The 27,377-nt window shown below is 42.1% G+C and overlaps 1 protein-coding gene across 1 annotated transcript; it reads left to right on the top strand.

The window, feature by feature from the left end:
* The first annotated feature begins 1,262 nt into the window (after nt 1-1,262).
* Nucleotides 1,263-2,699, top strand: LOC114874759. The gene is made up of 3 exons (XM_029184343.2): nt 1,263-1,397; nt 1,710-2,212; nt 2,492-2,699. Exons 1-3 carry the CDS (start codon nt 1,263-1,265, stop codon nt 2,697-2,699), a joined length of 846 nt encoding a protein of 281 aa, XP_029040176.1.
* The last annotated feature ends 24,678 nt before the right edge of the window (nt 2,700-27,377 follow it).

Below are 27,377 nucleotides of genomic sequence, written 5' to 3'. Positions count from 1 at the left end.
ATTTTTGATAAGACCCCTTTTATCGTTCGTTGGAAACGGAGTCTCTTGTTAATTCTATTATCACTATTCAGTGGGTGTCGATACTTTAACAATGCAATTTGATATCAATACCAGTAATCTATATAAATGACACCGACGTTGGTGATGGAATAAATCTAATACAGATTTAATAATATTAATAAATCTCGTTTATTTAACCTTTGAACAACGTTGGCGCATCAATCGTGGCTCAAAACTACGAAACGGTGCTTCGACTAAAATTAGGCGTTTCAAAAATTTATAAAATGAATAAGGTTAAATCGTTATCTCACTTCTTTATTCCTTCGACCCACATACGCGCACAAATATGAGCGTATAATTTGTACAGTACGTTTATCGTAGGTATACACTTGTCTCTATGATACTTAAGTGTACAGACGTTTGTGGAGCGTGTAAAATCGTATGGGTGTACTCTCACACCTTTGTTTCTCATCGTATTTACCTGTCGGGCACAGGTCAGCCGACAAAGATGGCATGGGTGGTGAACTCGGGTGCGTGTGGGTGCCCGTATATCGGCGACGGTGAAACGCGCCGCGAGTAATACATAAATCAGCTAGTCTGCTGGCTGCCATATCATTTCGTACAATGAATGAATAGAACCGTGTTTGAATTATCGTTCTCTACCTTGCTCTTTCAGAATTTAGTTCACTCGGTGCCCCCATCGAGAATCGAAATGTTAATTCTTCAATGAAAATAGATCTTTTCTTGTATAATACCAGCGAAAGAAACATGTACACAGAACACCGCAATTATTTATGTAATTAACGAGGCCGATTTAATTAAATCGAAACACGATAAACACATCAGGGTGATTAACGGGGTGTTGAAAAATAATTTATGCTTTCGACCATCCCTGGTCCCATTTTGTGGATAATTTGCGTTTAATATTTGTTTCGCGACGATTAAACGAGTTATCAAATTAATTTGCGGTAAATATTCTGTTACGATATTAATGCAATTTCGCGCTGGATGGCCGATTATTGTTAACGCCCGCGGTTAATCTCGCATCGATATCGACGATTTGGGTTAATTTTTTTCGTTGACGTTTGAAACGACCAGCGAATAGATGAATTAAGAAACGAGAACTTTCGATACGAGTCAAGTTCTACTCATACGTCTGCGTTTTTACATCGTTAGCCAATTTTGTCGAATGTAATCTTTAGTAAGTGAAACGTCGAGTGGAGAATGTTGTTTTATGAAAAACGAATAAGAGATGAAACGAAATGGCAACGTACCTGTTGAAGTCATTCGGGAATTCTGTTGCCAAATGCCTCAAGCGAGCCTCGAATTGCAACGGATTCGGAAATATCAGAGCTAATTTTCATTCCACGCCGAGGAATTTGCAAACAATTTGTTCCGTAAGTGAAATTCCCATGCGTTCCCTCCAGTTATTATGCAAATCGTAGTTTCTAACCTGTTTGCGTAGTGTTTGACACTTGTCAACGCATCGCGATCGTTTCCTAATGTGCATGAAAATATTGAATTTTAATACATCGATCTTGTACTATTTGACGTTTTCAATATTGAGTTCAGGTTACCAACGTCTACTTCATCATGGATATATCTGGCAATTTAATTTCAATTTTTAGCGGTGATTTGAATTTTGTACGTTTCAAAATTTCAATCAAACACATCGTCCCCCCTCTAATTGTAATTTTTTTATTTTTCAGGAACGTCCAGCTTACATCACGCGATTGGCTCTGCCGCCCGACTACGACAACGTGGTGGACTTCATGTGCGACGTGTACTATAAACACGAACCAACAATCGTGAACATGGGTCTGGCCGGCACAGAGGCTCCTCTGGTCTGGAGGAAAATGATGGACGATCTAGTGAGATGCGGATTGTCGTTCATCGCGGAGAATCGTGAACATTGTATCATCGGCGCTGCACTGAACTCTCCGACGACCCCGCAAGAGATACAAATGTTGTGCAATTTAGCGAAATGCTGCCAAACCGAGCCCATTAGTAAAGTAATCGAGTTCTATGCATACGTGCTGGATTCAGCGAGGGTCTGGGAACGTTACTGTGTCCACAACGTCTTCGAGCAGTCCAGTTTGGCTATAAGCGAGGAGTATCGCGGTTTAGGGATCGCCCAGAGGCTTATACACGAAAGTTGGATCCTGGCGCGTGATTGCGGTTATCGGTTGTTTCGAATGGACTGTAACAACAGGTGAGCTGAAATACTCGATCTTCTAATGATACTTTTCTAAGACCCCAAATTTTTCACAAGTGCAAAGATGCAGCCAAGAAATGCAACTACTTTTTTTATTACATACTTTGTGACTTTCATCGTCTTATAGGAAAAAGATTGATTTATTTCGATTCCTTTTCGAACGGAGTAACTTGTCCGCTTTTCCAACAATCCTTTTAGAGAGAAATAACCGTCGTATTTCCAGCAGTGAAACGGAAAGTTTTATTTCTTCCTCGTGTACTTCTCTCTGATGTACAGCTACTGCGCGAGAATATGCCGTGGTTTCGGATGGGAGGAAGTTTGGAGGATACCATTCAGCCAGTATGTGAGCAACGGTGAGGTAGTCTTCAAGTGCATCAAGGAACCGCACACCGATTGTCAAGTGTTCGTTGATCGCTTGAGATATTGCAAAACCTTCCTTCTCCCTTATAAGAAGTGCAAACGAGTCACGCCACCTCCGGCTTGACAGAACGTAGAATTTAGCTACGTATAGAATGGTATTAGGTATGGTTAATAAACATTGTAATTTCATTGCAACAGTGCAACAGCTCGCAGCTAAAATCAACATCGAATATTGAAACTATTACTGCTTTTGTTTCCCGTGAATCAACTTGCAGCATTGACATTATTAGAACCCGAAGCATTGTTCGAATTTCACGTTATCTCCAACATTTGCGAAATTTTGAATTTCCTGACGGTGAATTGCAATTTCAGATTGATTTTGTCTCAGCATCGTCAACAATTGAAAATTAATGACAAAACATGCGCGTGTGAGATATATAGAATTGAAATTTCTGTGAAATATGCAAAACCTGAAAATTAGGATCGTACTTTTTATATTAGACGCAACCTTGTTGGTTACTCGATCGATTGCATCACGTATCGCATAATCTAGCGTCAATCTCCGCATTAGACATTACGGTCTCGCCGTTATTGCTACAATCCCTCCCTTTTTGTCAGCTGTCAGGAAAGTTGCGAGACAGAGAATTGGAAATCACTTTTAAACAGACCGAAACCGACGAAGAATTTCGCGGGTTCAACGACCGTTCGATCTGTCGAGGTCCGCGAAAGCCAATCGAAAGGAAATAAAACGCGGTAACGTTCAAATGAAATTCGCCATATTTGAGTTGTAAGCCGGTCCCGACTTTTCAGTTAGGGCTTCGACTTTCCTGGACCGTAGAATTACAAATGTCGATGGAGTTTCGAACCTGAAACGAATTCCGTTACCGAGTTCCGCCGGTGAAACGGAAGTTTGACGATCGCGAAACGTCAATTAAACGTGGTAGGGTAACATGTTCTAACATCTATGCTCCGTATCATAAAACAGGGTTTGTATCATAAAAGAATTATGTAACAAATTAAAATCTTTAGAATAAATTAAACTTCGAAAGGAAATTAGTAATTACAATTAAACTTTCTGAACTTAATGATAATATAAAAATAAGGATAAAAAAAAAGAAATCACAGCTTTTACGATGTCTTTGTCGTTGTGAAACATATTTGTTTGCGTTCACAAAGATATAAGTAATAAAATATCTCGTAACAATACGCCGTGCGCTTTTATCTCATTAAGTATTAACGTCGTTGTCAGCTTCCGGGCAAACGTTAAGCCAATAGGTAACCAGCGGACTTAATTCCTCGAGCGTTTTAAATGTACGTTCCGCACAAAGTCTCTTTCACCTTTGACAAAACGAACACGCCCGCGGAATCAAACGAGACGTTCCACAAAGGTACGAAATAACGGCAATTACAAAGTGCGGCTTTTATTGGCGCAATTAAACGACGAACGCATACATAAATCTTTATTTAACGGGTTTTAAACGTGTCCAAAGGATCGGTGCAAAAATTCTGGTTGTCCGAGCCGGACCACCGTGGAAATTACTTTAAATAGTCGGCATAAATTAGCTTTAATCAGAAGAGGTGTCATTCTTTCGGATTAAACAGGACCCCTTTTATAGCTCTATAAAACGAACCGGTGTGACAAGGAAATTAACGCCCGACTCAGTTCAGGTGGACATAAAACCTTGCTCGTTTCTTTTCTCTCCGATTTTTCTGTCACTATGAAACGTTTCCGTTTCGTTCGAGCCGAATGTGCACTGAAAAGTATATTTGTTCATTCATACTTTTTTATCTTCGTGAAATACGTGTTTAATTTTTGCAACCTCGAATACCGTGTTCGTTAAATTTTATGAAAATTATCATAAACGTTTTCCGCCGAACGCATCGATTCTCGATCATTCGATCGGACGATTCATGTAGCACAGCGATGCTAGGAGCTGTTCGAATACACCTGATCATAGTTCCAATCCTACGGATTACATGGAATAGTCGATGGTAAGGAGTCGGAGAACGAAGTGCATCAACGAACGGGACGGAGCCGTTCTAAATGCTAACGAGCCCCTCGAAGAAGCTCTTCTCCGGTGGAGGCTACGATCCGCGACCGACGAATCTTCATTCTTAGTCGATACACGCGTACTTGCCACATAAGCGCATGCATTAAATGCGTTTCCAGTGTACGTCGAATCAAAATCAAATCGAGTTTGGAACGTGGTCGGATGGTTGCGAAACCGAGGAGACAGCTAGAATCTAGCCCGACCAAGAGACGACGTCGGTCCCCTTAACTCACCCCGAAGTTTCTCAACTGTAATTCCGACTCGATAGTTGCCACGGTATTACGGAACTACGCACACCACCCTAACTCCATTAATCATTACGGCTCCGAGATCGGCAGTGGATCGTTTTTGAGAGAAGGACCGAACGAACAGTCGCTACGGCTCGAATCCTAATCCATCTTGGATGGTATACTTACGAGCGACGTCGATCTTCCTGCTACCTAGAAATCGAGCTCGACTCTTCCAGTTACGACCGCGTCGACGGTGATCCCCCTTTCCGGTCGATTTTGGAGACAGGAACGATCCGTTTGATTGCGCTCGATCCTACTTTCTTCCTGGCATTTAAAAGTCTATCAGAATTGAACTCTAGTCCGCGAACAATAAGCGATTTAGAGTTCCATTAGAAAGGAAAATTAAATCTCAAGTCTCTTCTAATTCTCGGTGAGGAAACTTCGGTGACTGGTAGACGAATCCTCAGCAGAAGCGATGTCACCCCCTGAAAGGGTTCCTTGAACACCGAAGAGCGCTTGACGTTTGTCGTGGGTTCCGTGCACTTGGACACGCCGAGCTTAATCTGCATAATTCTAACTACCGGTGTAGCGGATCCTCGTGTATTCCGTGGAACACGCGCGTCTAACGCCCGCAATTCCACTAATATCGGGAATTGTTCGTCGAATTGAAATAGTTCGAGCCGGGACTCGGTTGCTCCTCGAACTAGCCTCCAGACCATGCGTGCAACCATCGTCGTGGTAAGTTCATTTCACTAAAGCTCCTTGCTAAATTGTATCGCGCTGCAAACGTCGCAGTCTTCGTTTCACCCTTCACAACCGAACGTGATTCGCACACCTTGATATGCTTCGTTATTAAACTTGGAGCTGTCTTATCGAAGTTGCCGGTCCTTTGATACACAGGATCTCGTTTGACGAACATAGATGTGAGAAACTAATTAGCAAAATTTGTAACTCGAGATTTCACGTTAAGAGGATCTTCAATTGACTCTGAAGAGAAATTACAATGGTGTACCACGTCTGAGAAGACGATTTCTGTGTACGGGAAACAAGAGGATCGGTATGAAACCTGGCATTTCTTTCTGTTAGCGAATCCCTCCCGGTTTCATTCTCGTTAGAGTGTATACACCGTGTCGCCAGGTGTGGCAGACAACACTGATCGACGAAAGAATTGGATTTTGCTGTCTCGCGCTACCATTTCCCACTTTTATCCTCTTTCTACTTCTTATATTCAACAGACCGTTTTCTTCCCCTTGCCACGCCGTTTTTCTTTTACAATGGCGCATTCGAGACCGAACATAAAACACGTCGCTGCTTCTCATCCGGCGCTTTAACTATTTACTCGTTCCGAGTAGTTCGAGCGAGCATCGCGTACCATTGTTCCAGCATCGTTAATAATTCTTCGGTAAATTATCGCGTATTCATTGAAACGAAGTTTCGTGTCTCTCAATTTCAGTTAAAATTCGATGAACTACTTCATCGTTTATTATATACATATCTCACAAATTTCCTTGTTTCTTTTGAAAAATCAGGGAAATTATTACTCGCTTATCGTTCGCAAATTATTGTTCGTCTCTCGAGTTCTCAGTAATGTATCTAGAAGGTAATTTAGTCTACGCTCGTTTAGGGTTAATCATTAACGAATATCTCGCGATAAGAGTGTAATTCGCTGGTATCCACGTAGCTGGATCTCTCGTGTCAATTGGACTGCGATCCGCGGTGCAGACATTTCAAGAGATTCGGTTAGCTGGGAAAATCATATCGTTGTCACACCAGCCAATGTGTTTCAGTTTCGTGTTGGTAATTAGGCTTCCCTCGCTGGCAACGTGCACGTCCATTTGGCAGATGAACCTAACTCACCGAGTATGGATCCATTAACGCGTATATTCGCGCCAAGGAACGTGCACACCGGACAGTATATAGGGTGTAGTGCAATTAGTGGTGTAAGTTGAAACGTGGAAATTCTGAATGACTAATCGAGTAAAAAGTGTGAAATAATATTTCTTTCTACGTACCTTTATTAACAATGAACAGGTACACTTATGTATTTAAAAAAAAAAAAATCATCACGAAGGGTTGTAAATTTATATACACCTTTGAAAAATATCTTATCGAATATGTCAGTGTTAGAAACTTAAAATTTATTGCCCTGATAAAATAATGAGACAGTATTTTTAAGTTAACCATTTATTGCGTACTGTGTTCTAATAGTAACTGTGTCTCTCGTGTCCTACCTCCCCTTCCAACCGTTCGCTTATAGTCATACCAATTTACAATAGTCAGAAATGTTGCTATATGTAATTGACATGCAACCTCAATGAACCTTGCTTCGCGCATAAACTATTTCGAAACACCCTATATATTCTCGAGGCATCCCCTGATGTAGAACCACTACCTGTCCGTCTATATCACTAATTATGTGACACCCTGTGTGTATACAACAGCTAACATCACATTGTATGCATACGTGCATCCACCAGGGAAGGGCTTGAACGCATACAACAAAACGAAGCCACCGATCTACCGTATTCTACAAACATCGCGGTAACAATGAGGAGAACCCTTTGCCCAAGCGTGGAACGCATATCTGGCTCCGTTTATGGAATGCGTGTGTTGCCGGTGCAATTGTGACGTGGACATATCTGCGGATCCAGTGAGATTATGCTACCCCAGCTTGCGTTACAACGCTATGCAACGTATGTTGCATACTGCCATTCCCCTCGTAAATCGCCTTGTTTATAGACGTGTTTGCTACCGGCCCGAGATTTCCTCTGACGTTCTTAACCTCTGGCTAGCTGACTAACCGTCTACATATTCAGTTGGCCTCTGAAACGCTTCGTAATTGTTCATAGATGTATTTATTATAATTAAACGTAGGCAGAATTTTTGTCTACCGTATTTTTCGCTTCGAATAGGGAGAAGGAAAATTTATTAATGCACCGATAAACCAAGGTGCACGGTCTCTCTTTTTTTATTCATCTCGTGTATGAACATGTTGAAATGAAAATACTGAAACGTCTACCCTCGTGTCGGCTCGTTCCTGCTAAAATATAAAAGAATAGAAACATGAACGATTCAGGAACGATACGGTTAGTCGAATAAGTAAACACGAAAATTGCTGTGCAGTTTGAAGGGAGCGATCGCGTCGTTACAGAGATCGCACGTGTGGAATGTTGAAAAGGCAAGCTTACGTGCAGGGCTGCCGCTTTTCTTTATAGCGTCGCATACGTAACGCGACATCCTTTCTCATCCGGTTAACCCAGAAACACCCTTGTCGCTCGTTTACCTACACCACCGATCCCTATGTTTTTACCTGTCGCGCGTTTGATTTGAAACGTAGTTTATGACACTGGAGCGATGGCGAAGAAGGGAAACCGGAATGGAACGAGGCGCGTTACCATTCAGCCGCATGGTTCTGGGCGCGTATCAAAATACAAACAGGAATGAAGATGGAATGATCTTAAAAGGAAACTGAGAATCCATGTTTGTTTTATTGCGTTTGCATCGTGCAAAAGAAATGGAGAAAGTTTTGTTCAGATTTTCCTAGATTTTTCAACAAGGGTAATAAATTGCAATTAAAACGCTTTACATTATTATATATTATCAGGTACGAACGATTCAAGCTTTTCTTAGAATTTCCGAGTCCCAACACCGAGTCCTCTGCGCGTAAACTTCGTTTACATAAAATTCCCATTTGAAGCTTCATCGTCACTTACACGGTACGTTAAATCCCGGCACGATTTACTCCCTGGCGAGGAAAAATCTGGATCCCTTTCTTATCTACACAATTTTACGCGCAATTAATATTTACACCGCGACACGGTTCTCCTTACGGAACATTTCGCGACGATCAAACACGAGCCAGGGACGCGATAAAACGAAATCAAGAGGGCCGAAAAAAGTTGGCTCGATTCTTTTGAAATTCCCTCGAATAAACTAAGGGAACGAAGTCGTTCGGTACAACTGCCAGTCGACCCCGTAAATATCGCGCACCATAAATACCGTGCGAGCTATTTAAACTTTTCCAATTACCTTGATATCTCCCATCGATGCCGTCCTCGCTGTGTTCCAGACTGCTCGGCCACCACTTCCGCTGGAAAGGTTTCATAAACAAGCCTTTGTCCCGCGGTAGATCCGAAAATTCAATTGGAAAGTTCATTCGGACAACGTGAGGAGGCTGGAAACGTAGCATGCCACTTTTCTGTCGGACCCGCGACACCGAGTTGCCATCCCCCTGATGCCTTCAATTTCCTGTACCGGTTTTCCGTCTGACAAGCGTTCGCCAGCTGATGTACAGAGTTCGTTTGTTCGTATTCAACCGGGAACAATTTCATTTCTTTTGCTTTCTATTTTTCGTGCATGCTCTGTGCAGTTTGTTTCAAAGAGTGTAGTCAGCAAAGTTACAAACACCCTGTGATTTCTTTTTTTAACGATGTTTTTTAAATTAGGCAACGTTAGACCGTTCTAAATGGCTGATATCTACGGTAGGGCGTCGTTTAATGCAACACGCTCAGCTTCGGTCGGCTCGCGTTATTGTCAACAAGCCTAGGCGTTTATTATATTTGCCCCCGACGTTCCCGGCTCGCGCACAGCAGTAATATAATTCAGCGTGCAGGGCTTGCTGAAAATCCGCCGAGCCGCACTCGCTGATGCTCTGTTTACCCGAAACGTGTCGGAATAATAATCGCGGGTTTGTTAAATTTCAACGCTTCGAACGGTGCGCGGTAGACGGCCGAGTTTGAGTGCTGGAAATCACCGCCGTAGAATTTTATTTATTAATACACCTAATTTGAAATACCACATAATTATCGCTATATTCTTTGGAACGTCGCAATCGCGTTCGCGAGGATTCGACGAACGATCCGGGGGGAATACGAAATCCTAGCTCCATTATATCGTACAAACGTCTCTTATGTAAAAGACAATACCACCGTCGGGTAACTGTTTTATGCCGTTCTAACAGCACCGCGGAGATTATATGGGCTCTAGCTGCAATTTGCAGATCGATAGATTTTAACGCACTTGGCAGACCTCTCGTGCAATTGGAATGTTTCCAGCGGGAACGGTCCAGGGACGTTAGTCGGCTACGTAATTGGTATTCTTGACGCAGGAATTCATTTACGAAGTCAACGAGCGTGAAAGAGACTACGAAAGATATTTTTAATAAAGGAACAACGCTCGGTGGTGATAAATTCCTCGCCGCTTTGTTTCGTTCTTTGTATTTAAATTCTTTACCCGTGTGCAAGATTCCTCGTCCTAATGACGAATCTTCGAAGTTGCTGGCTATAGCAATCTAGCATCTTTCCAATCCCTAATTATATTTTTAGAATCAACAGTCACGGTAATAAAATTCCACGTTAGACTCGCCGTTAATTCGACGTTAGTCTTTGAAATACACCAGCAAAGAACAAAGGCTCACAGAATCAGCTGTTCAAATTTTGCTTGTCTAAAGAACCATTAATCTGGCCACTTTCTACCATTATTCTTTCGACTGTGCCCGGGCTTAAATTGCAGGATATAACGGCGCAAGGAAATTCGAAGTGCTTAAACGAGCACTAATGACGAATTTGCTCACCGCTTCACGGCGCACCGCGCCGTTTTCTCCGATTTTTCCACTCAGCTTTGCTCTCAGACCGCCTGCTGACGGATATAATTACAGTTGATACCGGATTTACCTTCTTCACCCTAATGTAACGGCAAATATTTACGAGTCGTCGGGGTTGAGGAAATCTTCCGTGGAACAAGTAACAGTCCGCCTACACTTTTCATCGGCGGACCGTATTTGTCCATGCTTATTCGTATACCTTCGCGTTTCGCGAGTGTTTTAATAAAAATAACCTCAGACTTTTCCACCGCGAAACCGCTACCCGCATTTTCCCGACTTTTCTCTTCTTGCTTCCGCGGCTTCTGTTCTTCTCCGCGTCAGTCTGGCAAAAGGATAAAACGAAGATGAAATAAAGGAAAGGTAGCGTGCTTAGTCTTCTTTTTTCATCCCTTCATCTCATTCTCGTTTTCTTTCTCTTTGCCATAATAAAAATGATTAACTGTATTTCTAATACTTCGCGCGGTTAATCTCACCATAACTCGTTTCAAAAACTTTGACTCTTCGTCCAAGCTTTCCTTCGAGCCGTCCGTTTAATGAGACCGTTCGTATCCTGTTTCACAAGACAACCGGCATAAATTACAAATTTATTTCCAGCTTCGATTTGTCATCGACCGGAGAAAATTGAACGACGATGAATCGAAATAATCAAGAACGGATTTGCATACAACGCGAGCGCGGAGATCGAGTGTTCCTTTATGAATCCGGATGAATTGATTCTGAAAGGAATCTTGATTGCGCGTCGACGACCATTCAACGAAGGATGCACATCCAACTTTCCGATCAATCGTCGGGCCCTTACTCTTATAATCGTTACGACGTTACATGGGGTGGGGCTAAACAGAATATCGGAGAAACGAAAAGGGATGAAAATGGTCGGGTATTTGATTTTCCCGAAATGTTTTGCCGCAGTTCTCGTAGCGAGCAGCAAGTTGGCTGAAATAAGTCGTAACCTGGCTGCTAAACGACCATGTTTTTGGACGTTTTGCGTCGTTCCCCGGTTAACGCTGCTTGTACTCGAGGATTTTGGAACATTTTGCAATTAGACGAGGCTACAGAAGTAGACAACAGAGAGTAATTATAAAGTGAATATTAAGTATAAATGGATATTTTGAAATCTTGTTAAGCTTTTCTCATGGAGCTTAAAATAATGAATTTCTTTAACCCTTTGCTCTCGTCTATTTACCATTTCAGGTGAAATAATAATTAATTGGTGCAATATAATTCCATTACAGTAACAGTACCATAGATTACCCAACGGTATCGCGAAGGAAATCAGAAGGTACGATCGCCAGACTATCGTGACTCGAATCTTCGTGTTTATCTATGGAAATTGTAAATTCCACTGTTACAAGTAATTCGATGCAGATCGTCCAACGAAGATGGTAATGCGACCGATAAATTTCCATCGCACAAGATGAAGGTAACCATCTACATCTGAGCGGGATCCGTGTTCGTTTCTAACTGGACGTTCATTTCAATTTGACAGCATATTCAGCGAGTTCGTGCCGCGCAAATGGATCGTTTCCTTTATACCATCACGCGACTGATTCTACAATTTTCAGTCGGTTTAACTTGCTTCTCGTTTCGTATCGCAAACAGATACCGTCGACTCGTTCTTGTTTCACCTGAGACACTCGTCACGCGACATCAAAGCTTTGCAAACATCCCCGAATTGTCGATATGTAATATAAACGATCAAACGTCTTTGAAACATAAATTTCACCTTCGAAATTACTATTTAAAAACCTCGCTACCGTTGATGCACCCAATGAAATCAATGTTATATTTTTGAAATCACCAGTTTAGATGTCGAAACGTTTTACTAATCGTAAGAAGATTATTTTGAAATATTCGTGCAGATTTGTGGTTGAAATTTCCCTGTTCCTAAAGAAGTGGAATTTCCAGCTCGTCTCTTGTTACCCAACCTGTATTATCCATGGATCGCAACTTAACGCAAGTGATTCTAAATCATCCGTCTAGGGGTGTATACTCGCGCGTTAATACGGTGTTGTACGGCTCTCGGCGTGCACTTTATCAAATTCTATAGCGTTATAAGCCGCTCGGTAGGTAGCTATGCGTCCTGAGGGAAATATACTTCGTTCCCCGGGAAAGTTCTGCTTTCGGGAGGAAGAATCTCGAGTTTTAAATAAATTAAGCCTTCGTTTCTGAGAGCCCCGTAGGCGGGGGCTCGGTCGTTTCAGTTGGCCCGGCAGCGACTGAATAATATATGCTTCGGCAGGCAACCGAGGGAAACTCGGGGTCACGGGGAAAACGGTTCGGGAAGTCGAAAGACGAAAAGAAAAGGGCTCGGAGGGCCTAAATGCGAGGCCGATAAGCGCGGATACTCCTCGGAACGTTTACGATCAGGCAAGTTGAGTGGCAGCGGAAGTATGTCGTGTGGCGAAAGGAAGAAGGAAAAAGGTGCAACGAACGGGAAAGAAAGGACAAAGAGCGTATGCAGGGGATGAAAGAGGAGAGAGCATTCCGAACTTTCTCAATTAAAAGTTAATTACCTTTCGGCTAAGACCACAGAATTTCAATCGGTCGACGAATAATTGTTCCCTGCGTTTGAACTACTGCCGAAGTAATTAACACTGTAAACATTTACTTTTGATTCCGGTTAATCTTTTTATTTTCACTTCGTTCCCATTTATTGTTTTCACTGTTTTTTTTCCTCCCTGTTGTTTCCCATCTATTTCAGTCGTTGTTCGTCCACGAGCGATGAAAAAATGTAATATCGTTCGGTGTTTATTTTAATACGTGCGAACGGGAATTCTGTTGTTTGATTGAGTGCAAGAATCAAACACCGGTGCATCCATTGATACAGCATCGATTTCCTCGTTGCTCCGTTCGAATGAAATTTCTGGTCGATCTTTTTTCCTTAAATAATATCCTCCACGCTGTTCCACTTGAAACGGAATAAATTACGACGAGGAATAATTATGAATTCATTCCATCTTCGTGAAGTAATATTAATCGTTCGAGTGGATATCGAAGAATGGCATTAAATCGATGAATTAATATTTCTTCGTGTGTTAAGTTTTCGTATTAGATCTTCGTCGATCAGTGTGAAAATATTTCAATGAGTAACGGTAAGAGAATGGAAGGAACCGAGGTGAAATTATTACGTACAAAAGGCGTGAAATTGAATGAGAATACCACGGGGGGTTATGGAGTTCACGGTGGTGGCATAACTCACTCAGAACTCGGGTTAGAACTCACGGGCAATCGAGCTATCTCTTGTACCTCTGCCGCTTTCATGGCTGACCACGAAACCCCTTTGGAAGCTGACGGAACGTGATGTAGAACTGAGGATGTAATTTCGGTACACGGCTCTGTCGGCGATCATTTCGATGAGGACATTTAATTAATTAATAGCTACGGGATCCTGAACGCCTTAATTATAACGCGATTAATTATGTAATCGTCGAGAAGCTGGTCGTATCCAAGTTAGAATTAGTCTCTTGTGTAACCAACCGCTCGTTTATTCTCTCTTTCTTTTCCCTTCAACCCCTGTCCGTTTCGATCCCCATCGCTTTTTCCCGTTGGACGAAAATGGGTCTCGAGAGGAACGACCCCTTTTACACTTCTGGTCCGACCAGATTTTTCGGCCAGAGTTAAGGTTTGTTCCGTGGGACGAGTGGTTGGACATAAAAAAGCTGGAAGATTGCGAAATCACGAGGTGCCACGAGCACAGTCTACGTGGTCTGGATTCGGGAAACGGATTCTTCCAACCCCTCTCATTTCCTCTTCGTTCCTGTCAGTTGCATCGCGGTTCGATGTTGAGGGAATATTTGCGAAGCTTCGATAAGTGAAATTCTATCTGAGCTACGCGGATGGACGGTTTAAGAACGCGCCGCTGTAATTTTCTGAGAACCGTGTGTGCGGAATGTGGTATCAGGGTATAATACGACCCACCCTACTCGTTCGTTCAACCATCACGATTTCCACTGCTGTTTCCGTCAGAATGGATCGTTGTGTTTCGACGTGATATAACGATTGCTTACTCCAGAATTCATCTCTACAATAAATTGGACTGTTCTAAATCATTTTTAAAATTCATACATTTTTCTATAAAGCTTCTACTTTTTATGAGTCAACAAGTGACTCAAATATTAATGATTGAAATAACTTTGAAGTCAAAGGAAGTCGGTGTAAGTGAATATCTATATTTGTCTGTAGAAAGCTTTCATCACCATTTCTGATACCCTGCAACTTGTTAATCAATAATTGACCCAAATACTGACCGTAGAAATAACTTCGTACCAACTCGCTATGAAACTTTCTAAGCTTCATCAATTTTCCAAATTAGAATATATAACCGAAGTTAGGAAGAACGAAATAGAACACGATTGCAGCAATTTCCATATTTCATGATTCTGTGCGACAAACATCGCGCTCCCCGGGGGAATCGCATAAGTGTCCGGATTGCCTGAAAAGCAAGATTGTTCCCTTGAAACGGTGTCGAGTTCCGTAAGTCACCATTTCCTGTCAGCCAATGCCAGCTGACGAGCAGAGGCAAGGAAAGTTCGGTACAGGGAGGCGAGGCGCCAATAACGGGTAGCTAAGTACACAGACACGGTGGAAAGGGGCGCGAAAACGGGGTTGGAGAGAAGAGTCTTAGAGGAAGGCGAGAACGGAGGTTTAAGTAGGATTCTTACGTCAGTCGGATTCCACTCGAAGTAGCAAAGAAAAAAGGTCGAATGGAATCGAACGCATCGAGAGAACGACGGAAGGGTGGCTGGATCCTGTGGGTGGTTGAAGGGAAAGCAAACAAATCGATGTGCAAGTGCGTTCTTGATTTTATCCCGGTTCTTTCATTGTTGCCTACTCAGCGACACCCTGCTACTTGCCCAGATCAAAGAACACCCTTAAACCCGTATTCACAAAAGATAAAAAAAGGCGATCACCTTCTGTGTTTCCGGAGGGTGATTAATTTGTTAATCAGTTAACAACGATTTTATTTAATAAATGGAGCTCTTTCCTTACTACTGTTATTTCCAAATTACTCGCTGCTGAAATGAAATACAAAAACAATGCCTTTTCGCTTATGAAGCCGTCTAAAACAAACCATCAACATGGTACACGCTTCTGCGTCGATGAATTTACTTTTCACCCACTCGACCATGCACTTTGCCAGCTGTCGAAACGCGAACAAGCAACCAGAAGAGCTTCATTTCCAAACAATTTGCAGGAAACGAAGCAACGAGGGTGCTTATAGTACCTTTTCCAACCACTGTTCCAAGATCTATCTTCCTTGGAGTAAGGATCGTTTCGAAATTACAGCAACAACCCTTATCACCCTTCTAGCTGCCTCGAATCGATTCGCGCGACGTCTCGAGCCATTGGTTTGTTGAAAAACACGAATTTATGGAAGTATCATTAGCCGAGTAATCGATGAGAATGTCGTATCGACGATCAGAGGTTTCCGATATTCCACGATTGCTGTACGAGTCGACGACGTTCGAGAGATCGCCTAGGAGGACAAGGGTGGCGGATTGAAAACAGAACGGAAATAATAAAAGATGAAGAGGCCGGGAGAAGAGAAATCCGGTGGGACTACTCGTTGGTACTATATTCTCGCAATTATTTCTCCGGCAGTCGGTGGAAAGGAACAGAAAAGGTGAAATAAGGAAAAAGAAGGGTGGTGAACGTAGAAGAGGGAGAAAGGGTTCCTCTCTAGAAGAGAAACTCCCACTCCCACGAGGGACAGACTGAATTGGGGTGGTGGGTAAGGCTCACGGTGAGCACTTTTGTTAATTAAATGCCGTTGTTCGGCTCTTTTAATCGAGTTATCGTTTAAACAGCGTTCACCTGACAAAGGCTCCCTTAAGCGGGTTGTGTTTAAAAAGCAGTCTCTACGTAAACATATCAAGCTTCTACGATCTTGTTTTAATTACAGGCATTTCCTTCTACCCTATGGACGGACCATCATCAATTTTCTGAGTTTCAAAACAAAAATCTTTCAAATCAAAAAACATACAAAATTCGCTATTCAAATTTCTGTGATTTTGAGAACACTCTAGGAAGATAATAATGAACTAAAAATTTATATAAATTTATTTCTTCGGGCCATGAATTTTTCTGAAGACATAATCTCTTAAATTATTAACTTCCTTGAGTTTCCCTTCACGCTTTACTCTTCTGTTCACCCTTCAACGTCGTCTTCTCGGTTTTCGTTTACGATCTTTCAGCTCTTTCCTGAAGCTGACGGATACAAAAGCCTCGATGAACAGCCGATTAGCCAGGTGTTGGTCGATGAAACGTCTTTCTCGGCCGATTACCCTGTTCAATTCACTGTCCGCTTCCTTGTAGTCGCCTTAAAAGCTTTTCTTGCTTCTGCCTTCCCGCAATCACTTTTTCACAAACGATAACGCCGCGCAATCTCGTCCGACACTTTTTCACGTGGGATTCGAGCGCCTAGGGAAATATGATGATCCTTGGGTACTGGCAAGATAAATCTCGTCGGTGTAGCAAGGATTCTACGAGCCGTCCGGAGGCTGATTATCCTTTCTTCTTTTTTTCTCGTCGAGCAATACCGCGAGAAATAAATTTCAATCTTCTGCTTGTTTATTCGTCTACTATATAAACGAGTAGACTGTCTTTTACATTGGAATTTGCGTTGAAAATCACTATTTCAATTAACGAGTTAAAGAATTCTGATTACACTCGGTAGATCAGGAAGCAAAATTATAAATATAGGAGAACGTATCGCAGGAGGTTATCGCAATATAATATTGCAAAGTAAAAATCTGACAAATCACAGGAATAAAGTATTTTCTCTCGTGTTGCGATAACTGTTGGAGAACTTGTTAATCAGCGACAAAGTTTCCTCGTAGCTCGAAGCGAGGGAAAAAGCAGCAAGGAAGATCGAGAGCGGCGGAAACTTTGTCTCGTTCCGACGACCACTAGGTGGAATTTTAATTAATAATAACGAGCTGCTCGCGTGCCTGCAGGCTATGTTTCGCTAGTAACTATCCAAAGTTGAAATATTTCGGGGTTGCTCCATGGAATCGTGAACTTCACGCTTGAAATTACATCGCATAACGATTGCCTCCTTTCAATCACAATCCACTACTATATTTATTAATCCAAAAATTATTTCAGGCTATGATAAATTTGTGTATTTTCTGCTTATTATCGAAAACGCAAAATCCATTTCGAGCTGGCCGATAAACTTTTATTATTTGATTACCAGGGAAACGGGAATATTTTATTAGCAAACTTTGGTTAATATGCAGACAAGCAGAAACGAAGTGATGTAATTAGCGAGAAGAGGTACGATTTACGATTCAGAGAATTATCAAGGGTGAATTGCACCCAGAGTTTCTAAGCTCGGGCTTTGATAGTCAAACATTCGTCCGAAATCGTGAGTAAAGAGCCTTATTGATTTGAAACTTCATAAAATTCAGCTAATTCAGAGATCTGCATTATAATATCAAACAGGTACTTATTAATCATTCGCGTTCCATAATTTGATGATAGGAAATATTATATCAGGATGATAAATGTCGTAATGTAATAAAACTATCAGTAGTGTCTGTTACGTAACATCCTTTATTATTTAATTCCACTGAAATTCCACGAACTTTTTAAACAAATGAATCTGGGCCAGGATGAAAACACACTCGCGAGCCTTCCAGTTCGTTGAATATCCGCCTTCAGTTGCATCGCAGCCAACACGGAAGCGTCTTGGAGGATGGAAACCGATGCGCTCTATGGATTCTGAAACCAATGTCGCTGGGCAAACTGGGTCAGTTGCGACACCTTGAAAGCATTTAAACTTGCACCTAACAAGGTCTCCTGGGATCTATCGTGCACTGTCTGCTTCGTGCAGACTATCTATAGGTATTCTGGCCGAGCTGCTGGAAACTTTGGTTAAGGTGGATACCGGATAGCCGACAACGGAACGATGCTTCGAACTGATTGCAAACTAATATCCAATTCGATTCTGGAAGGGCGTGCGCTGCATTGATACGAGGTAACGGGGCTCCTCTGCTGTATAATTTTCACAGAAACTGGCCTGGACACCTAGCACACATACAAAAAAAAAAAAAATTAGCTGCTAGACCCTTTAATTAACGCACAATTGTTCCGTCAAAATCGACCGCTTGTCATTGAATTGTTAAGGAAATTCAGCAACGTTCTTCTCGTTTCTGGTGATTCAAACAAATGGTTCTTAGGATTGGGAAGGGTCGGTCGTGGCACTCGACGAATTCGTAAAATCGTTGGAACCCTTGTAATACTGGAAACGAACAATTTCCAGGGTAGTCGAACCACGAGTAGGCAGCATTCATCGATGGAAACTCCGCGAACTTCTATGGATCAAACCGCTCTTGGAACTTCGACCTCACCCTCCAGTAGGGTCGCTGTCGAATAACCGTGGATCGACCACGATATTTTTTCGCTGAAAAATTTTTAACCGGCTAAAATTGAAGAACGTGCTCTGCAACAGAGCTACCGAGGCTGTTCGAGCGTTGATAATCGGTATTTATCGGTCTGCTCCACGGCAGACATTACTGCAACGCTATATCTGCCCAGCAGAGCTAATTGCACCTCCCTGTTCGAAGCGAATGAACTTTTCCAACGCTTGAAACAAATGAAATGGTTAGAAACTTTATCTCCAATTATGATGAATAATCGGATCCTTTGAATCGAAGTGCTACAAAACATAATGATGCATTCTATTTTTACAAAAATATGGTGATTCACCTGGTTAAATTAAATGAGCAATTATTTTCTTAATTAAGTCAAACATAAAAGCAATGTCACAGCGATAGAACTCCTTCAAACTACATCGCAGCTCGTGCAAACTCTTCTTTCCTCTTATTTCTTTTTCTTTCGTTTGCTATTGCTGTTTTCTATTCCAGACAATGTACGTACCTCCAGTTCTCGTTCCTATTCTCCTTTTGTTGTTCCTTTTAAGAACGATTCTAGCACGCGATCTTTCGCATTTAATAGCGTACACCTATACGCGCACACGAATGATCGTACGTGTATTATTTATAAGTAAAAGTGTGTACGTGTGCAGGAAGGTTCGCAGAGAAACGTGGTAGAGGCTATTAATTCGATTGCCAATCGATTCAGCCTTGCTTCGCTGTGCAGTGGTACACGTCGACGTCTGGCTCGAGTGGATTTTTCATTTACCTGTACTACTTGGTGGCCGCGATGCACCTACATAATTAATTGTCCCGGCTGGAATGGGACGCGATTGGTCTTCTGGTTGGAGAGAAAACGTATACACGGATGCTTCTATGCAATTTTGACGTCGCAACACATCAGTCTCTCGGTTAATTAAATTTTTTTTTTTCCTCACCAAGAGACGCTGCTGTTTTTTCTCTTCTTTCAGTTATTCCTGGATGATAAGAATTTTCCGATTGAAATGCAAAATGTTACTCGCTCCGTGTCTAGACGAATAGTTTCAATGCTCAATAAAGGAAACTAACGGTGTTAAGGAAACACGTACCTCGAATTTGGCAGCTTTGAAGATAGATCAGTGGTTGTTCGCAGCAAGATTGGATTTCACCAGACTGCAAAATTGCAGTTAATATACAAAAGAGAACGAAACGATTCCCGGCAGCTATTGCGAAAGTTCTCTCACCGCTGCACCCATGCTCTTGCCATACTTTGCCTCTTTTATTACGTATTCAACGATGCGTTCGTAATTTTTCGAGCACACCGCCACGTTACGATCCATTCCCTCGAACCAACCGGAATTTACGCCCGCGTTTGAACGCGTGCAAATGTATGGTAACGCAATGAACAGAGTGAAAATTTTTTTCCATTGAACTTGACCATCGTCCGGGTTACGAATTTTCCTGACCAATGAATTCCGTGGATATCGAGTCGCTTCTAAATCTATATTAAAAATTAACTTTTTAATAGGTATTATATTTTCTATTTGGAATGATCTGATATCTTTGATTCTGTAGAACGATGAGATGGCGAATGGGCATCTAAGGAATCCGTCTTTTCAAATGATCCTTAAATCGCATTTTCTACGAGGACGACTCGCACAGAGGATGGCTGGAACTTTGAAACTTCGTCACTCCTTCCTCTCGCTCTTTTTATTCGAACCCTTCTGAAGTAGCTGCCCTTTGCAATTTCGACGTACAAGTTTCGTGTTAACTTTGCCTGTCTTCAATTTTACATGACTCGCCGTTAACCCTTTCAACGGTAAAACGTAAGTTGATACGCGTTAACGCGTTGAATGTCTAGAGAAATCATTCAGTTTTCCCTTCAGTTGATCGATTGTATTATACTTGCATAGATGAGTTTGTAACATATAATTGAAGTTACGTACGATAGTTTTCAACAGAGTGTATTTTGAGTAATTACTTCGGAATGAAGTTATAAAACGAATGCCATCAACAAAGTTCTACGAACGCCTGACAAATAAGATGCAATTATTTCAACAATCGTTACACTTTTTATTCGACGTCGTTCGGAAGTTTCTCCTTAAAAGAACAAAGTCCCTTTTGCTATCTTTGCAGTATTTACGATTTTACGATCATTCTTCACCCACCGCTAGCTTCTTATCGTTCCCTGTAATAACTTCCACGGAATTACCATCGGGTTTCACGTTCCAACGGCGAATCATACAACTTAAGGGAATTATTCAAAAATGGGAACGTCACCGAGCCGAAGAAGATGGCGGATTAAAGTAACGAAAGAAGAAAGTCGACGAAAACTTGAATTGTGACGTTCCCTCGTACTAACGAACGAATTAGTCCCGAAGATTGTATAGGCCGACAGACTTTTTTCTTCATGGCCACCTTGATTCGATCTTTTATTCCCCCCTTTTCTTCTTTTTCCCTCGAAGAGAAACGCGAGAGGAACGTTTTATACGTTCATTAGTCACACGTACCAGATTGAATTCCTCTCGAGCTTCCCCACGGGCTACAATCGTGAAATACGAACATCCGTCGGAGGATACGAAAAGTTTTTCCATCTAGAAAATTTCATGAGACAGATGAAAGTCCTTGAAAGATAGATTTCCATCTGCTACCACTGGACGAGGAGCATCGAACGTTGACGTTCGTTATCGTGGGCACAGCGGAGACCATCTATTATCTGGCATAGGGGTGCAATGGCCACGTTACAATGAATGAGGAGCGATGCGGAGATAATTTGTCAGCTTGAAGATCTAATTTGTAGCCGGAGTGTGTTTATAAGCTGATGCGACGTATAGATATAGGGTGTCTTGTTTAACACGTCGAATGTGTCATGCTTAACATAGCCTCGTCATTTTTATTCTTTTTCGAAGAATTAATTTTTACTTCACTCAACTATATCTTAAGTTCTGATCGTTGATAACCATTATAGCAGTCAACGTGTGCTAATGAGTTTAGATCATTATCAAATACCTACACTTGAAATCATTTATAATCGTCTCCCTTACAACAGACGAAAGGTACCATAATCGAGTAATTAATTTAAAAGGCTACTAGCGAGTTTGACTGGCCATTTTTTCAAAATTCCTCCACGGTAACCCATCGCGACATTCGCGCTAATTTCACCGACGAATTTCGCTGAAATTAATCGACGTGTACTTTCATGGTGAAACAGCATACACCCACTCCAGAGCAACACGGACAATTTTTTTAATTAAATTCGTTACAAGCACTGCTTTGCCGTGCATGGAAAATTTTTCACCCCGTCACGACAGCCATAAATCATTGGCCGGACGCGACGACGTGCGATTGTGAGAGGTTAAAATATGTATCGGACGTTACGTACACAGGCATCTTAAATTGTTCCATACGCAATGACGTCCCAGCTGAATTCTCTGTCGTGCCGGGCCACCGCGGCTATGATTTATTATCGGGCTGAACGGCGCTTCTCGTAATTTATGCACGCCGACCACCGTTGCCTGCCGTTCGCCCGTTCCACAATGCCGGCTGCAATTTCGCCGAACGTCCGATGGATTACCGGCAAGTCGCAAAACAACCCCACGGCCATGCCTCTCGACGAAAGGAGTTATTCGCTTTCGATTCGTGGTTTCGTGCGTACACCCGGAAACCCCGTAGTTCCGTTAATTGATTCGCCAATCTGCAAGCTCCCCTTTCAACCCTGATTACGTTCCCTCGTAATGTCTTGCAAGAATATCATGTTCGCGCGTGGACGATGTCAATTTTTATCAATTACACCCATGACCCTCGTTAAAGATTGCAAGCTTCTTGCCCAGGACGTAATCCTCTTTCCTAAATTAACTTTTTTCACCCTCTCGGACAAGCCGACCCGGAGAAAGCTATTATCGTTCAGGCTATGTCCTCCTTTATGTCTGAACCTTCCCTTCTTTACGCCGTTGGTTTTGGCAACAATCTAGCCGTAAATTTGCCGGTTAATTCTTCGAGGCCTGTGTTAACCTATATAACACACGATTTATTATGGTTTATAACGACGGCTCGGTTTTCGGTGTCTGTCCCCCCTCGAGCTGGCTCCCACGAATTCGCTGCTTGAACGTCCTTTAAGAATCTGTTTGCTTGCCAAATGCGAATTCGCGTTGTCTCGTTGCGATTCTTGAGACAGTTGCCGGGGGGTTGAAGGGAACGAGGATACGGGGTGGAAGAGCAACGACTCCCGGTGTAATGGAAGACATTATCCCCGGCGACCGACCATTCCTTATTAACTCCACTTTCACGTTCTGCTTCTTAGCCTCGGACATTTCGTAATTAATGTACACTTGCTGTCGTTCCTTGCTGTTTTCTTCGAACGCGAGGAATTATACTGGATAATTTAATTAACTTTCGTAACAGAAAATTCTTGTGGACAGATTTAAAGTATTTAACATGGAAATGGTTAATATATGAAGGGAACTTTTGTTGTTACATTGATACTCCCAAAAAGCACAATATCCTCGACGATAATTCAAATACGCGTTCACGGTAGATTACACAATTTGCCGAGTTCTTCCAACATCAAAAAACCATTGGTATCTTTTGTACACCGATTGTTGATACTTCAAAGCTGGGAACAACTGGCGCAGCATGATGTTACATCGGGGCAAATATAAATCCGGCAAAATTATCGCGAGCTCGGTGCCGCGTATAAATTCCGTCCAGGCAAATAACAGGAAGCATTAACGGGGAAATTTATCCACTCATTTGCACTCGACGTAACTCATCGACAATTTAAGGGGTCGTTACGGTTGACCTCCCTGCGCGGGATAAACTAAATGTAGCATAAACAAACGCGAGAGTTAAGCGATAAAACTTACAGAAGTTGCATGCGACTCCGTGTTGGTCGAAAGGTTCGCTTTTCCTTTTTTTTGTTTTCATTCTACCCTTGGTTCTGTCACCGTGGGGTATTTATCTCGTTCACATGGCTCACCGTCAGATGCACACGAGCATAGACAACGACGAGAGCGAAGAGAAACGACCGACGACGATATATTTTTGACACCGTCACCGACCCGCCGGCCATTTACCCCAGTTCTACCCGCGTATCTCGTTTACACCGAACGCCTCTCGAAAAAAGTACCATGTTCCTTTTCGCGCGGCTGTCACGAAATTTACCGTGCCGGACGGGATTAATTTCGTGGGTTTTTCGGGGTGGTCGGACTTTTCGCACGGGAAACTGGGAACGGGAGATCGATCGATGGAAGGCAAGAAGAAAATTGTTTGTTTTGCCTGGTCATATAGCTTACGCAATCTTTCAAGTAATTAGAGGGATGGTGATTAAAATCGTGATGTAATTATTATTGTACAGTGTGTTTTCGAAGCTAGAACTTACATTTCATTTTGTTTCGCGGTGGTAAATTGTAAAAGTGTATCGTGCCGCATTCATCGACAGTCTTAGAGAGGCAAGATTCTGTTCAGGTTCGCTTTCCTGATTTGATTTGAAATGCAAACGATGGTAAAACGTCGGGTCTCTCATTAGATCCCGCTGTTTTTTCGCTTCCTGCGACGTTTTGTCTGCCACGCACAGGCTGCATTTTCAAACAAAAGTGCTTGGAATTTCACTGAACTAATGAAAAGTATCTCGTTAAGTTCGATCGACGAAAATGTGCGCCCTGCGTCCGACGAAAGTAAATGTACGTAGACAATACATGAAAGAAGTAACGAGAGGGTGGGCGGATGATGAAAAATGAAACAAGAGAAGATTCTATGCCGAATTTCTTTCACTTTTCCATTTAATATTCGCGTTATACAATTTTAACCAAATGCGAAATTAATAATAAACTTTATGTACACCGCATCTTATTATAGCAAAGTTAATTTTAACGTAATTGATTTGTAAGAGAAATTGCTGATACTTCAATCCGATAGCAAAGGTCAGAAGAAGAAAAGATAATTTCATTCCATTAACTAATTAACTTCAGTTCACAAATATAGAACAATATTTTATAAAACAGCCTCAACGTATCGTGTGCTTTAGGAAGCTTTCCAAACGTACAAAAAGGTTGTTAAAGCACGAATTCTATTTCTGCATTACGTAAATGTATATTTCAGTTATCTTAAAAGCATAAAATGTAATTAACTTTTGAAATCACACATTATTACTTTTGCAAATGTTTAAACACACAGTCTACCCCAGCTATTCTTTGCTTCGTTACTTTAAAACGAATTTGCAAAGGATTCTGAATTATTCAAAAATTTGAGATCGATTATTAAAAATGTAACAGTTATGTAGTGGAGGCAGAAGAATAGATACTAATTTTAATTTGAACAAATATTTTATTCGCTTAGTCGGGATATAACAAAAATCCTTTGATTCCTCTGAAATGATCACAATGAAAGTTTCCATCAAGATGATATTCTGAATTATAAAATAGCCTTCGTCGGAGTACATGGAGTTTAGCCTTAATAGGCGGGTTAATTAACGTCTTCGCGTCACGGACAGCCAAGGATTCATCCCCTTCGGGTACGGTCTCGCGTAATTCGATTTTACAATGAGTTGCGGACGAGGATTCGTGAACACGTTCCTCATTAGGCGATCTCGTCCGAGTCCTTTGTGGGATTCTTCTTTTCCCGACCGTTGGAGAATTCACGACTGCTCGCCACGGAATTAATTCCTTTTTATATGCACCCACTGGCGTCTAATTTTCTCACGAGCCCCCGGGAATATGACAAATGGATCCCTTGATCGTGCCATCCGCGTGAATTTCGATGGAGAATCCATCCTTCTTCCAGAAACGCTGGTGAACCGTCTGAAGAGGATGAGAGTGGAAGATCGTTTTCGTTCTAGTACGAAATCCTATTTGGATACGATCCCTTTAATCCGGACTCGAAAGGGATTTCGGGGATAATTTTGCCGAATCGATCTTAATCAGCTTTCCGTCTGCTACAATTCCAACGAGGAATTCGTCGATTCGTCTGTGTAGCGTCAAGTGCTAGACACGCTTCTAATAAAGCGAGTTCCAATTTCATCGGTGGTTTCACGCTCGATCGTTTCATCCAGTCTGCACCCCTCGTGATTCAACACCGATATAAATGAATCGAGTTCTGGTGAACGGGGTTACTCGGTAAAGAAAAAAAAAAGAAAGGTTGCCCGCTAGGTTCTTGATCTGGAAAGTTTCTTGATTCTACTGCGTAGCGAGGGGAAAAGCGATAAGTTAAAAAGGTCGGATCGCGCCTGGGGTGCAATAGCGTAGCCGCAATGGGATGGTAATAGTACCTGTTACCATCGATCCCTTTCTCTAGCTTTTCAAATAATATCAGTTCCCTGAAATATAAAATATTATGATATCAAAAATATTCGAATATTCGATAAATACATTTTCAATTTTTCAATTTAATAATTCTGCATCTATTTTAAGTAATAATTCTCCTCAATAGTCTATTTTCCAATAACTTCTCCGATAGTTAGAGTTTACACCATGGGTGAACGATTTACACTCGAAGCTACTTCTGATAGCAACTCAATTCAACGTTTCCCTAAACCGTCGATTCCGTTCGTTCACGGTGGACGAACTGATCGAGATTAATCGCATTCCACCGATCGGTCGGTGGTTGTAGCTTCCTCTGATTGACGACACCGATTAATGCAGGTCGTCAGATTGTGCCCAGGGTTAAACCGTCGTGTCCTCGACACGGACGCGTTTCGACCGCGAGGAAATGTGCGCCACGTATATGTATACCATGTTTGTCTGTGAGAATCGCGTCCACTCGTATTCTCATTAACGACCAGATGGCTGTTGACGCATCGTTCGCGCGTCATCATCCCTGTCCGTGTCCTGCTCGCTTCCGGTTCGTCAAATCCCCCGTCGAGACAAACCATCTCATCGCGAGAGTTCCTCTCGAATGATTCGTTTTCACAGATGCAACCACCGGGGGTTTAGGTTCGTTCAAGGAAGTGAATAATTCATCGAGTTTCCTCGGAAAATTTTAGGAAAAACTCGTACCTTCGCGTCAACGTCGCTTGTTTTCCCTTTTTTTGTGCACCACGAATTCATAGTTCGTTAGCGGCTGGTCAAACAGAACGGCGACACGCGGACCGCATGCGCCCCGGTGCAGCAGCTGCTTGGAAAATTCTATGGAACGGGTGTTCAAAATGTCTTGCTACTGGTATTTATTTCTGTTATCTCAGAATCTTTCAAAAGTTTTCATTCTGTCTATTTTAAAGTACTGAAGAACAAGGATCTAAGTTTCACACGAAACAGAAGAATCAGAGTCTACCGTGCGTCGCCGACCTTCCGGACGGACTCTTGGTAGCTGTAGTAGAGCATGATGCAAGAAAGACTTCAGAATACATATTCGCTTCAAAAATAACTTTAACACGTAGATAAGTAATTATCAATCGAATGGTGTCGGAGGTAAAGCGATATCGTAGAATGGCAATCGGTTTAGGTGAAATCAATAGGCCCGTCGCGTGTATACGTGAAACTTGAATACGAAATAAAAATAGCGGAGTTTCGAGCTCGTTCGTCGAAAAACAGAATAATACAAAATAAAAGAAAAATACAATCTAGCTGAAGC

The sequence above is a fragment of the Osmia bicornis genome, chromosome 4, assembly GCF_907164935.1.
Source record: "Osmia bicornis bicornis chromosome 4, iOsmBic2.1, whole genome shotgun sequence".
Lineage (NCBI taxonomy): Eukaryota > Metazoa > Arthropoda > Insecta > Hymenoptera > Megachilidae > Osmia > Osmia bicornis.
This window is presented reverse-complemented; position numbering and strand designations above follow the sequence as displayed.